This window comes from Xiphias gladius, chromosome 4 (assembly GCF_016859285.1).
Source record: "Xiphias gladius isolate SHS-SW01 ecotype Sanya breed wild chromosome 4, ASM1685928v1, whole genome shotgun sequence".
Lineage (NCBI taxonomy): Eukaryota > Metazoa > Chordata > Actinopteri > Istiophoriformes > Xiphiidae > Xiphias > Xiphias gladius.
The window spans coordinates 9,379,557-9,394,342 of record NC_053403.1 but is presented as its reverse complement, the minus strand read 5'-3'; the positions used below and the strand labels follow the sequence as shown (position 1 = coordinate 9,394,342).

The 14,786-nt window shown below is 39.7% G+C and overlaps 2 protein-coding genes across 3 annotated transcripts; both read left to right on the top strand.

Moving 5' to 3' along the window:
* Positions 1-311: 311 nt before the first annotated feature.
* On the top strand, positions 312-9,601 carry rhag (Rh associated glycoprotein). Its single transcript, XM_040124875.1, has 10 exons — positions 312-566; positions 5,022-5,205; positions 5,468-5,618; positions 5,754-5,901; positions 6,208-6,374; positions 6,474-6,611; positions 7,158-7,279; positions 7,456-7,529; positions 7,674-7,747; positions 8,088-9,601. The coding sequence occupies exons 1-10, from the start codon at positions 386-388 to the stop codon at positions 8,160-8,162; spliced, it is 1,314 nt and encodes a 437-aa protein (XP_039980809.1). The 5' UTR covers positions 312-385; the 3' UTR covers positions 8,163-9,601.
* A 1,479-nt stretch (positions 9,602-11,080) lies between these two features.
* si:ch211-22i13.2 (uncharacterized protein LOC553945 homolog) lies at positions 11,081-14,385 on the top strand. 2 transcript variants are annotated; one of them, XM_040126199.1, is made up of 7 exons: positions 11,081-11,273; positions 11,768-11,831; positions 12,333-12,491; positions 12,662-12,723; positions 12,810-12,896; positions 13,671-13,760; positions 13,853-14,385. In XM_040126199.1, the coding sequence occupies exons 1-7, from the start codon at positions 11,271-11,273 to the stop codon at positions 13,901-13,903; spliced, it is 516 nt and encodes a 171-aa protein (XP_039982133.1). In that variant the 5' UTR covers positions 11,081-11,270; the 3' UTR covers positions 13,904-14,385. The 2 variants fall into 2 exon arrangements, with proteins under 2 accessions (XP_039982133.1, XP_039982132.1); XM_040126198.1 differs by having other exon boundaries at positions 11,082-11,273; positions 11,759-11,831.
* Positions 14,386-14,786: the final 401 nt, after the last annotated feature.

The following is a 14,786-nucleotide window of genomic DNA, read 5'->3' as shown; positions in this document are numbered from 1 at the left end:
CATTAAAAGATTAGTCTGAAGTAAAGTCAATAAATCAACAAACATAACTTTGACAGTAATAAATGAGTAGGAAGTAGCAGTCATTACGTTTTTCTCCCATGTCCGCTCACTGGCTGGGTGTCATTACATCTGTGTTTTTGCTTTGTCCTCTCTGACGTCCAGAGAGGAAACCCATCCCCGTGAGCAAAGTGCATGAGGGGGGTGTTCACCACCTAGGCCCCTGTCTTCTACCCTGTCATTGGTCACCACAAAACCTGCATCAGTTTAAAACCAGACACCACTTTCTTCCCTCCCTTCACACAGTACAACCCCTGAAAAACAGAGTCAGTGAGTGTGCGTATGTGTGTGTCAGACTGTGTGAGAGATAACCAGAGTTGGTATCAGGATGCCTGCGTACGCCACCAACATGAGGCTGAAGTTCCCCATTGTGGCCTTGGCTTTGGAGATTATCACCATCATACTGTTTGCAGTGTTTGTGGTCTACGATGATGGCAAAGGTCACGGGCACGCCACGCACTCCAATGAGACTCACCACGAAAAAACAGAGCCTCTGGATCTCTACCCCAGTAAGTCTACGTGGGGCTGCACGCTGAGGGATGCTCTGTTGCTGGATGTTTGAATGTTCGGTCACTAGACTTGTTTTTGAAGAGTTCAAAAAGGAGGGATTATAAAGTTTTTACCTAAGGCAACATGTTGCCTTTGTTGCAGCTTTGAGGTTAAACTTCTTGTTAATTGGTGAAAATTCACCCTAAAAACGGAGTTCAAAGCTTAGTGACACCTAAGAGAGGCAAGGTCCTGCAAAGTTATATTATTCTTACAAGCTGTTTTGCTGACTGTACAAAAAGAATCTGATTTAGAGGTTTTGGGGAAAATGCTGAAATGAAGCTTATTTCTGTTAAAAAAGAAAGAAAAGAATACATCTACAAATCTATATTTCCAAGGCTTAATTCTTTAGTCTTGAACTGTGAAGTGTTGAGTGAACTGAAAAAGGCCACCCTCTTCCATTGGAATAATATGAACTCTGTTTTAAGGGTGTAATTTTCCAATTAGTTGCAAACTGAAATAGAAGAATTTGGAGCCTTTTTCTAGAGCATATCTGCTGAATGCAATAAGGGGAGTCATGGGGTTGCACCCTCGTCCGACACAAAGTCTATTCACGCACATGCAGCTGAGGAGTCAAGAGGATTCTGTACAGAAAAGAGTCAAGGTCTGATGCACATGTGATTTATATTAATGTCTCAAACACAGAGATAATAAAGAGCAAAGACAGATGGTCAGTGGAGCAGAAAAATGTCTTTTGAATTTTCGTGCTGCATTTAAAAGCATCATTTTCAAGGTGTTTGTGTTTAAACAAGGAAATTTAGTGAGTGTGGAGCAGTTTCCACAGGTAACGGTTTCTTTGCATCTTGACCACTTATCTCTATTAAGGTAGCTGCAACAGCTGGGAATAGCTGTATGACTGTCTGATCGTGACAATGTCTGATCGCGATTGGGTGGGGCAGGTGTGACCCATAGAGATTAGTTCAACAGTCAGTATTGAGGCTGAGGATATCTTCCGCTTCAGATGGGATGTTTTAGTCACATACCTTGTCAAATTTCTAGCATTATTTTGATTCCTTTTTCACTTTTCATTGTGCTGGGCAAGAGCTAAGATTTAAAGATCCTATCTAGTCATGTTTAAAGTCATAAAAATACTTTGAAAAATAAAATGTGACTGAAATGGTTTTTCCACAAAAACGCTGAGGTTGCCTCATCAAAAATATTTTGAAATCAAATCGTCTCCTTCTGCCCTAATTGCAAAATCCAGGATATAAATGGGCAAATATTGTTAATTTCAGTGTAGTTTCCAAATCACACTTGTGTAAGTTGTATACTGGACCATGATTTGCATCCAAACTACTTGTTATATAATATAACCAACATCATTATGTACACACCTTAAACTTAGATTAAAGGCTAGCACAGATATTTTCCCTCGGATGAATGTGAAAACAACCTTCAATATCAAACTCTGCACATACGTCATTCTGCACGGTGAAACATCCAAGTGAAGTAACAATTAGGAATTTACAGTAGAGGGTGGTTTCAAAAAGAGATTTATCTACATGTGCCAACAGTCCAAAATTGCCATTATTAGATCTTAAGGGACATGTGCATATAAAAAATATCTTACTTTTGGCACAACCTGCTCAGTTAACTAGTTAAATTATACTGAATGTGCCACAGCCATGACCATTTAAAATGCGACAGGATGGCATGAAAATACATGAGGCCTCCGGTTGCGTGCAGTGATCCACTATCTAACGCATACCAGACATCTGTAATTATAGGTTGAAAGCAAGACAAATAAGCAGAGATATGTAGACTGGAGCAGCTTTATCATCTTGGAGCAAATCAGTTTTGTTTTTTTTTTAATGTAAAAGATAAATTCCAGTTGTCTTGCATGATGAACACTACAGATGTTTCTAATTTCAACTCTCAGAAAGTAATTTTATCTTAATAAGGAGCTGAATTGCAGAATGAAAACAGCAAAGCTGAAGAAATTTGTTGCTCCAGCATTTGAAAAATGAAATAATTCATTTTGTTTGCACTGGTTGCATCACTCCTCTACAGGCTGCACTACAGTAGCTCCTGAGGGGATTCTCTCGCTCTCTCTCTCTATAGTCTTGGCTCATGAGAAGATTACCGAGCGTTACCTAACATCTGGGCGTGGTGCCAGCCACGGTGGCTGCTTTCCAACTTTACGTCTGTTACGTTTTCAATCCGCAATTCACTACAAGCCCTTACTACAAGGGAGGCAAGTCTGACTCACCGAGCTGAGGAATGGGGGGGGGGCGCAAGTGCACGCTGAGGGGCAAACAGGTTTTTCTTCAAAACAGCTCCATGGATCTGAAGCATAATCAGGCATTTACACCTCGACTCGCTGCTGCACGTTATCAGTGTTCAAGAGGCTGTTCACATGTTATACTGCACTGAAAAATGACACAACAGGATATTTTAAGATGACCGCTACCTCTAATTTCGTGGTATTGGTCATCTGCTTGGTACAAAAGACGTCACTGACTCCCTTTGTACCAAGCAGTGGAGATTGTAAATATTAGGTTGACAATGTGAAAAATGACTTTAATCATCCCTGAATACAGACTGACGATAGAAACAAAGGACTGAATCGGAAGATAATAGTAATACTCAATCCTGTGGATGAACCATGGATCATTATTCTTTAAGTAAATTATGGTATTTAAAATGAATTTCTGCTTGTACTGACAACAGTCAATCAAGTCAAAAAGACTATATTTTGGATATGCAGCAGCCAGGCAACAGCTCTGACTGAACACATTTACGCACCTAATCTTTTGGCAGATTGGTTAATAAGTATTCGGTTGTTTAAATATATCATTTGTGAATGTGTAAAACAGACCTGTATGAAAACCATCACCATTAAAATGTTCCTTCTCCAGATTCTGCCTCACAAAAGCAGATGTAGGCGTTTTCATGTCCCACTTGTTAAAAATGTGCTGACAAATGTATACGTAAATACTGCTCACAAAAATAGATGTGGATGAATTTAATCTCCCTCATCAGTCTATCATTCTATAACTGCTACACCTTAAACAGGTGCTTTTATATTATTGTCTGTGTATTATGGAAATGTTCCCTGAGTTGGACAAACAGAAATATCTCCCTGTCAGATTAGTAGCCATGTAGCATGTGTACCTGTTCTCGTCATATCTACTATAGGTATGTAATATTCATTTCTTTTTAGATAAGTGGAGTTAAGACATGGGTAGAAATGCTGATACCGCTCTCTTAACTGTAAGGTAAATATGAAGCTATAGCCGGTTACCTTAGCTGGTTACCTTAGCTTAGCATTAAAACTAGAAACAGCTAGCCTCGGTCAGCCCAAAGGTAACAAAACCTGTCCGCCAGCACTTCTAAAGCTCACTAATAAACACTTTATGAGACGTCCATTCTGAGTGCAAAGTCGAAGACACATTTTCCGTCAAGATACCAACAATTTGCTTTGCGCTGCCTCATGGGAATGAACCTCCCACCTGAGTGCTGTGTGCTCTGCCCTTGGCACCAAAATACTGCACAAATGGGAAAAGAAAACTTCAAGGTCGAGAAAAAAAAATCTAACGGTCAAAACGCTGCTTGTGCTGGTCATTGCGCCACCATGAAAGTAGGGCCCAAGTACTGTTTGATGTAGTCTATTCCTATAAGACTGCTGATTAGCAGTAAAGACGTGCCTTTTCAAAGACAAAACCAAGTGTGTCCTGTCTAGACAATAGTGGCAACCTTAATGTTCACTATAAACTAAGGAAATGAAGCTCATTGTTTCCCAGTCTGCACATATATCCACCTTGATGCATTTTCCACAGGAGGGGCTCATCATATCAAGCTTAAAGGCTTTCGGGAAACAGGAGTCCCACTTCCTGTCACGACGATGCCTCTTGGAGGGAGCGCCCCTAAGTGTGTTTTTGCGGCTGAGCATATAGATAATGAAATATGGGAAATAGCTCAAATAAATTCCAAACCCTATCATCTATGTCAGTCTAACAGCTGAGACTAACAGATAAGGGTTTGACACATGTCCCCTCCCCCGAGACGTCATAAGTTTAAACTTGTGCTAACGCAAAGTCATATGTACAGCGCAAGGGCCACAAACTCAACAGAAATAGCGGGAGCATTTTCCCAGAATCCCATTCATAGTTTGGTTGAATTGTTTTTTCGGCTAACAGGTCACGGCTGATAATACGGTTCCTGTGGAAGGACATCTGTGAAGCCCAGTAACTGCTCGAGAAATCACTTAAACTACAAAGTCAAAAGAAAACCACCATGTACATGAAAGCCTTTGAAAATGGCTAATTTCTAACTGAAAGCCGCATTTCAAAATAGTGCCTCATCTGATTGAATTTCATGCCCGCATTTAGCTGGGGCTAACATGGGGCTCTCACTACAAAGCAGGGCCCTGTCATCGAATCAGCAGCAGAACTGACCTCCCCTTCTCCTGTCTCCAGTGTTTCAGGATGTCCACGTCATGATCTTCATCGGCTTCGGGTTCCTGATGACCTTTCTCAAGAGATACGGGTTCAGCAGCGTGGGCATCAACTTACTCCTGGCTGCCTTCGGCCTGCAGTGGGGCATTCTCATGCAGGGCATCTGGCACCTGGATGACGGCAAGATCAAAATCAACATTAACAAGTACAACTGTCTTCTCTACACATGTTGGTTTTCAATAAGACCTTGATTAACATGAATGCAGTTAAATATACATCACTACTTATTAGCTGCACAATGAACTTGTCCTGTTGGCTTCTCAGTAGCTCGGATTAGATCACTTTATGTACTGTAGATGATGAAGATTGAATGGTGCTAGTCTGGGGACTTTTGTGTTCCACCTCTTAAAGTTATTATCCTATAATTTCTGTTTTCCTAATGACTTGTTTCCTTCCATCTCCCGCAGGATGATCAATGCAGACTTCAGCACTGCTACAGTCCTGATCTCGTTTGGAGCCGTTCTGGGTAAAACCAGCCCTGTGCAGCTCCTCATCATGACCATACTGGAGATCACCATCTTCTCCATCAATGAGCATCTGGTGGCTACAGTTCTAAAAGTGAGTACATGATGGCACAAGCATGGGGTGATGATTCCTGCTTTATGACCAGGACCATTTATCGTGTGAACTGATTCTTGCTAAAAAAACTGATGGGCACGACCGTATTGTTATGGATCCACCTTTCTTCTGCAGGCTAATGATGTTGGAGCGTCCATGACCATCCATGCTTATGGTGCCTACTTCGGCCTGACAGTGGCTCGAGTACTTTACCGACCGGGTTTAAGAAACGGACATGAGAACGACGGATCAGTTTATCACTCTGATATGTTTGCCATGATTGGTAAGTTACACTTCAAACTAACTGAATTTATTCATCATCCGTTTGGAGCAGTAATCTGTTTTATTAGGCTGTAATTTTCCCTCATTGATTCATCACTGGCCTCCTGCACATGTATGACTTACGCCACCTAGTGGATACAAATAAACCATGCAGCATGTACAGTGAATGAACCATATTGACCTAAACTGTCTATCAAACCTGTTGAGCAAAAATTCATATAAGTACTTCAATGTAAAAGTAACCAACTGTCTAAACAGGGTGGTTTGATTGAGGCAAATGCTGTGTCTTTATCACCCTCTTCTACAGGAACTGTCTTCCTGTGGATGTTCTGGCCCAGTTTTAACTCAGCCATCGCTGACCCTGGCTTTCCTCAGCTCACCGCGGTGATCAACACCTACCTCTCCCTGGCTGCCTGCGTGCTCTCTGCCTACGCCATCTCCAGCCTCGTGGAGCACAAAGGAAAACTGGACATGGTCAGACGACTTTCCTCCAACATTCAGAGTAACACTATGATAAGAACTTAAAAAACTAATTCAGTTTTATACTTCTTGTTGTATCTTTACGATCTCTAGGTGCACATTCAGAACGCCACCTTGGCTGGCGGAGTTGCCGTGGGAACGTGCGCCGACATGAACATCGAGCCATTTGGGGCCATGCTTATTGGATTAGTGGCTGGCATCATCTCTACCCTTGGCTTCAAGTACCTAACTGTGAGTTGAAAGTTAAAGCAAAGGTGAAAAATAAAAAAGACATCAGTTGTGATGGTTGTATATTATAATTTTGAAAGTGGTAGAAACCTCTTACCCCAAATAGATTTTGGCAATAATATTGATTACCGATTAATGGTTTAAGTAATTTCTAAGAAGAAAGATCCCAGTTTCAGCTTTTTAAAGGTGATTTTTTTAAAGCTATGTGGAATGTAATATTTTTTCTATGATAGTAAATTGATCATCTTTTAGTGTTCACTGTTGGTCGCACGAAACGACATCTGAAAACGTCACCATAGACTCTGGGAAGCCGTGATGGGAAATTTCCACAATTTGCTACCATTTTATAACATTACATGTACATTAATCCAAAATCAAACTAATCATTAGTTGCAAATCACTTGTTATTTAGTTACCGAATGGTCTTTGTCAGTCAAAAAATGATCAATATGTTGCTCATGCCCATTCTTTAATATCAAAATGCATATTTCACCTTTTGAGAACACATTCGTATGGTTGCTACAAGGTGCCTCTTTCCCTCCTCTGTAGCCCCTCCTGGCATCCAAACTGGGCATCCAGGACACCTGCGGTGTCCACAATCTGCATGGCATGCCTGGCATCCTGGGCGGGTTGGCTGGTATTGTGGCCATGGCTTTGAAGAAGAAAGAGGAGTAAGGGCCATCTTACTCACCACAAGTCTCATGTGTTCATCTAGTAATATGTATACACACACACACACACACACACACATAACTGTATTGTTATGCAGCTTTGAAATCATTTTCCCGGCAAAAAGTCAGTGGTCAGCTCTTACATTCCTGTCTCCTCTCCTCCTCTTCTTCTTCAGAGGTAGCGCTGCCATGCAAGCTGCCGCCTTGGCTTCATCCCTCGGGTTCGCTTTGGTTGGAGGTGCTGTTACAGGTGGGTGGAGACGGAAAATTAAATCATAAATGTGACACGTAGCAGTTAAATACCTTTGTGACTCGATGGGAAGGGCAGGGTTCACATTATTTTCCAAAAAGGGCGACATCTAAAGTGATCAAAAAATTCATTTTCTTCTGCAAGGTTTAATAATGAAGCTGCCGATCTGGGGACAGCCTCCGGACCAGAACTGCTTCGATGACTCTATTTACTGGGAGGTGAGAAATCCCATGCCTCATAAATTTCCTCTCTAGTTTCTGACTTTCAAACATCAAAAGTGATAGATGTAGAGGCCTAATGTTTTTTTAATTTATTAAATATGCGGTTTTGGGATCAGGCCAGATGGATGCGGTTCACTGCATCGGTATAATTTAGGTATTATCACACAGGCTTTCATTTATAGAAGAAATTACTTTCATTAATTATTTCAACATTCTGGTATTAGAGTATATTAGCAAATGACTGTTTTCTGTCCACAAAATGTACACTCGTGTTATTTGGGTCTGTTTCATCATAAGATGCTACAAAGATAAATAATTTGGATTGCACGCTTTCCAGGTTCCCGAGGAGGAGGAGGAGAATGAGGAGAGCTTGGCTCATGCTGATCACTCAAAGAACAAAGCAGAGGCTTAAATATCTGCCCCTCATCCACTGAGCTCAAACTTAAGAAGGATTGTTGACCAGCTACATGATGACCACAGATATCAATTTGTCAGTTATAGTAATATGATTTAAATAAACACTAGATGATTTACTCTACTCATCAACACACAAATTTTAGACAATTTGGAATCTGTTTTTGTGACCAAAGATGCCCTTCACGCAGGGTATTTTTCATCACAGTACACTTAAAATTTGTTATTAGGAAGGGCAGGCGAAACATTCACACAATTCAGACTCTAAAACATACATGAGTGATTTTATTCTGACAGTTGATAACATGAAGATTAATCCCATTTACACTAAGAAAGAAGCTTTTTAAGACTTTGAAAACACAACATCAACCTTCAGGGATTTTTTTTTACACTGACTTTTGATTAATTATCTACAACATTAATGGGCCACAGCAGTGAGTAGTTTCACTGCTGACACACAACTACTTCTATAAGCTTTTCTTTATGTTATTTTAGATTATTAAAAAAAAAAGCATGTTTTAAGATATTAGCATTGTGTGTATTTTTCTTCATACATTCTTTTATATTTCCATACACTTTGCATAAGTATTTCTACTGAGGCTTAGGTCAAAGAGAGGAGTTAAACTTAGCTTTGATCTGCTGCTTCGTGTTACCTCACTGGAGCCCCGTCCTTCACTTTGCAAGGAGTCAGAATCGGACTGTGTGAAACCAGCAGCGTGGCTCTGACATGGGCAGGGATAGTCGCATGATATTCTTGTAACTAATTAACCTTTGCGTGTCTTACCTTCTGTCACTTCCAAGATTGTTTCTGTCTACCTGAGGGCAGCCGTACAACTTCTTTGAACGCGATGAGGATTGCATACAGAGCTGGTGCATTTAGCATTAGATTGGCTGTCAGTGGGCAAGCTGAAGTGGATGGGGTTTTTTTCTTTTAACTATTTACATCAAATGTATTCTTACATGTACATACAGTTTAGTTCTTAGAAGGATCGACGGCGTCAGTTTCATCGAGGTCCTGCAATGTCAAAAAGAGCACCTGGTACTGAACATATTTCAGATTTTTTTTTTTAAACCCATTTTGACCCGAATATTACAGTATTATACACTTTTATGCATCAGTTGGTCTAGTTTCAGTCTTTTTCTTTTCTCTGTAGGTGAGGGACTGCTGGATTCTTTTTCATTCTGAGTTTTTTTTTGTCTTCTCAAACAAAGTGCATGGTGCAGGAGGACAGGTTTTTAGTGCGTTAAACATCAAAACATAGGCCTGCAGGGCTAGATGAAACTGACTACACACGGAGTTACTCAATATTTTTGGTTTATCAAATGATTTATGATGCCCAGAACACTGAAATGCGTCAAGATTTTGTATTTTTATACAGCGGGAATACGCTCTTATTTGTATAATATACTAATACTGTCATAATAAATATGTTTTTGTACAATACCAGTGTTTATGTGTGTTTTTATGGTAGTAGTTAAAATGGTGTTTCAGCAGCAACATTAACAACAATTTTTAAGCTTAAATATTTGTGGAAATGTTTTTTGGCCTTCTTGTAATTGACTGTAGCTTGGCACAGTTTAGTCAGAATTAAGTGATGAATACCTGAATCAGGTCAGTAGATACAGACGGGTGACAAATGAAAGGAAAAATGGACGAAAGTGTCTTAGTACCGTGACAAGCCGTCAGATCAGCTTCGATGCTGCTCCGCGTTGATTCTACAAGTCTCCTGAACTCTACTGGAGGGATGGAGCACCATTCTTCCAAAATATAGTCTGTCATTTGGTGTTCTGATGACGGTTGGTGGAGAGCGTTGTCTAACATATCACTCTATAATCTCCCGTGGGTGTTCAACTGGGTTGCGATCTGGTGACTGCAAAAAGGCCGTAGCATATGATTCACATCATTTTCATACTCGCCAAACCACTCACTGACCCTTGGTGCCCTATGGATGGGGCTTTTGTCATCCTGTTTCTCCACTCAATTTTTTTGGTCAGACGATGGTGCCCCCCAGGATGTAACTTGTTATGCAGCACCATCATCTGGCCAAACTTTCACTCTGTCTCTGGTTTATAAATGAATACCTGCAAAACACCCCAATCAGCTTCGGCTGTACTTTATGTTTAGTGCTAATAAGTAGAGCCCAATATATCGGCCAATTTCTTGATATTAGTATATGCTGCGTGTTTGAAGATAAGTAACAAGAGTTGCAGCAGAGAAATGCAAAAGATATGCTTGAGGTAATTCATAAAAAATGTCTCCAATACATATTTTCTCCGCTGAGATCACTGACAAGTTTATTTTTAAACTGTGAAACATCACACTCAGTGTATCTCTAGGTCGCATTACGTCAACCACAAAAAATTAAGGGATCCTTATCATAAATGTAATACGTTTATGTTTTTTACCAAAACTCTAGCTCTAAGCCACAGTGGACAAGAAGTCCTTGAGGATAAGTTCATGTTCATGTTCATGAATGTTGAATATAATGTAAATCCTGAAAAGCTTTTAGTCAAATGGACATTTAGGTGAGATTGTTTTGTCACCTATTTAAAACGCTTTAAAAAAAAAAAAAAAGAGCATTATGAACTTCATGTAAACAGGAGTTATTGCAAGATTGTTTTATTTGACCTGGTAGTCTCTGTAAGTTACTGTATAAAGTGACCAAACAGCAGATATTCAGCCACTTCCCCGGTGGTTTGAGATTACTTGCGGGCAGATGGAGCTCAAGCTTGCTTCCAGAAATCCTCAGCAGATGATAGATGCATTGGTTTCATGTAGTTTACAGCCTTACCTTACCTTTTTTAAATTTTTGTGATCGAGCAAACAGTTGCCACCGAGCACAGACAGCAGGTAGCAGGTAGCAGGTAGCACTAGCTGTTTTTTTGTCTTTTCCTCGGTCACCGCTGGGGGCGCTGCCACGGCTTCTCGGCGGTTTGAGCGTAGCCAGCAGCGGTGCATCAGGGGATACAAAATGTCTCCTAAGAATGCGAGCTAATGCTAATTTACGAAAGATAACTGCGATTAAATATATGTTTTACTCCTTTTTTTTCGAGCGGCTGTACTGTCAGAATATATGTGATATTTTGAGTGTATTCCGCTGAAGCCATGGTGAGTACAGAGCTTCCTCTTTCAGCAGAAGTAGTAGTTTATTTAACATCTTAAAGCGCTTTTTAGCTTTAGCTGAGTAAACGTAGTCCTCTTGAGTGAAGCGTTAAACACAAGAAAAAGGGCGATTCATGTGTTAACGAGTTTGTAGCGAAGTTTTCATAATTAACACCGAATAATTGAGGCACGAGACCTTGCTGCAATTCTTACTGTTCTCCGTTAATTTCTTAATCGCATGCATGTTTAAGACTGACTTTAATGTTAAATAAAATATATTCCAAATGTGAATTCGCTGAACTAAAGATAACAGACATCAGTAGAGATGCAAATCCATGCTTTTAGCTAACATGTGATTGATCCATTTTTTTGTATTGATACTATGGACGCTAGAATCGATCTTAAAACAAGACTTAATGTTAGTGTCGGATTTTTTTTTTTTTTTGGATTTATCAGCCCCACCCATATTAAACAAATGTTTTTGTTTCGAGTCAACGAAGGCTGAGTGCAGAGTGTCCACCTCCAGCTCCAGAACCGATGAAAGGAGGAGATCAACAAGCAGAGGCAAGACAGCCTCTAACACAGAAAGATGAAACTCTCAGTCACATCAAACATTTGGCTTGTACAAGGCAGCATCCACTGTGTCACTGTTTCTCTTATCACTTTCACAACAACCTCCGGTTAACCTTCAAATAAACTCAAACACACTCAAACTCTCTCTCTCTCTCTCTCTCTCTCTCTCTATGTATGTATGTATGTATGTATGTATGTATGTATGTGTGTGTGTGTGTGTGTGTGTGTGTGTGTGTGTGTGTGTGTGTGTGTGTGTGTGTAATTAAAAAAAATGGTAAATGGCTGCATTCATAATGTTTGAAAGTCCTGTATATGCAGGACTTTAGATCTGCCTTATATGAATTTACGATTTGCAGGCTGAACATAGCTGTATACGTGACACAATAATAAAAATTTCATTCATTATTTATTCTAGTATTTTCTTTGTATTTTGGTCTAACTTTGTCTCCTTTTTTTTTTTGTTGGTTTTTTTTGTTGGTTTTTTTTTTTTAGCACGAGAAAAAAAGCGGAAGCGCAGCCGTAGTAGATCTTCCTCATCATCCTCTTCTAGTTCATCTTCTTCATCATCATCATCTTCATCCTCATCATCATCCTCTCCATCAAGTTCATCACACTCATCCAGCCGCAGTCGAAGCAGCTCTAGCAGCAGTGGTAAGTGTACATCCATAAGCTGCAATACACCTAAGAATCTTTGGCTGGTAAACTTTGTTTGTGGTGCTTTGTAAATCTAGGTTGCATGTGTATTTTTATCATCATAACTGTACTAATATTCATGGTTAGATTTGACTCAACATGTTGATTTTTGTTGTTGTTGTTTTTAGACTCCCGCAGTAAATCCAGAAAGCAGTCTAAGAAAAGGAAAAAGGAGAAACAACACAAAAAAGTATTTTTTCTGTACATTTGATCTCATGCATTTTTCTAAGTCCTTTGCAGAAAACTGAGTGTTATTTATTTTGTACTCTGAACCAGAAAGGGAAGAAAGAGAAGCGGCATAAACGGAAAAAAGACAAGAAAGCAAAAGGAGAAGAAAACTCGGGACCTGTACAGATCTCCAAGGTAGCAAAAGATGCATTCAAGTTATTCAGTCCATTCACATTCTCATTAGACAAGGAATGCTTTTTTCATACATTGTATCCCACATTATAATGTTCTTCTAGCTATGTATATAGATATATAAGCTATCTTGTAAAATGTGTTTATAGTTTTCCAGCCCATACTCTCACAGGTAGAGTTGAGTATTTACAGGCTAATTTACAATAACACTGTCTAACATCAGCATCATTGGGTGGTCACTCCGATGCCAAATGTTAAATATAGAATAACTATATTCATCCTCATCCTGAGGTGAAAAACATGCCACACTTTGTCCTCTTTCATCTCTTCTATAAAGAAGGAATAATTGAATAGACAAGCACCCCTCAAAGCTTCTGATCGTTTCAATTTTGCCTTGTTTGCTTCTCCACCTCAACGTTAATTCTTGACCAGACATGCTCTCAAACACACCAAACCCCGCAAGATTTTTATTTTTTATTTTTTTTAAATCTCAAAGCTATTTCATGGGACTGCAATGGGTGTTGATGTTGATCATTTTATAGCATTTTTGGAAGTATTGGCAGCCCAGACCTGCTAATATGATAAACATTACATTTCATGTGCCACACATTAATGTAGAAAGTTTTGACCCAAGTAATTGTTCATTTATCCATATTGTTCCTTTTAGTTACATTTGTTATTGTGTGTATATTTGTTAATTTTGTAACTTTGTCAGTCAGTGTAATTTTAATTCTTTTGTACTGTAGCCCCCTAAACTTACATTTATTTGTCTTTCAGTACTTGAAAGACAGGAAAAAAGGCAAGTACAGCATGATTTCAGGGAAGAAAATAAAGATGAAAGTAAAGAAGTCAAAGAAAGACAAACAGGTAATCTCACCTTCTGCTGCCAAGTAGGTATCCAAGTGTTCCTTTTATAGTTTGTGGATGGATTGTTATTTGCCTTGGCTTTTTTGTTACAGCGGGATAAAAATCGGGCAGAACTTCTTGAGTTCTTGAACTCTACCCTGTGATGCAACTGTGGACGCAAGTAGCGGTGATTGGGCTCAGACATCTCAGCAGAGCTCAGGAAACAACTCAAAAATGAAGAGTTTTTCCGAGGAAGAGATGAAGAATACGACTTGAATCGACACACATGGGCAGCACTGAGCCAGATCAAGAGTAAGGAGCTGTATCTCTCTCAGAAAAGTTAGATGCTGCTGTCCAGGTTCCCAGTTCCTCAACATTTACTCCGATAGCTTTTGGGACACGAGAAGAGTTTATGTTGAACGGTGTCATCTAAGATTTAATCTGTGGCCAAATAGATCATATGAACGTGAAACCTGTCATCAGACAGCATCAGTGTTGAAAGTGGGTGAACTTGAAGTGATTGGCTTCTCAACGTTGCTTGTGGTTTGAATGTATGGCCACCTCTTTAAAAGAGGACTCCACCGATTTAGCATTGCACTCCTGTAACATTGATGGACTCAACATGGACACTTTTTATAAAAAAAAATATCAAAATATATGCAGCACACCGAGAGATATTGTCTGTTTTTTGTTCCATGCATTGTTCTTTCTTGTCAAAACCTGATGGCTTACATTACTCACAATGCAATTCAACCACGGACAGTTTGGTTGGCGATTTGGGTGTGTTGCGCTAGTAGTGATCGATGTAGCTTTAAGCCTCTAGCTTCATGCAGAAAAGAGGATCAAGCTACAGAGATCTGGCGAGCTGACTTCTCCAAACCACCACACTTTTCTAATTTTAATATTTACCAGTGCTGACACTAGTAACATCATTTGAAGATATTTAAAAGATTTTGCACATCTCTCTCTGGAGCCCCAAAAGGCTTTTTACAACTTTTTTTTTCCAGAAATGCAGTTCCCAAATACCTGTAAACAGACTTTGATGTG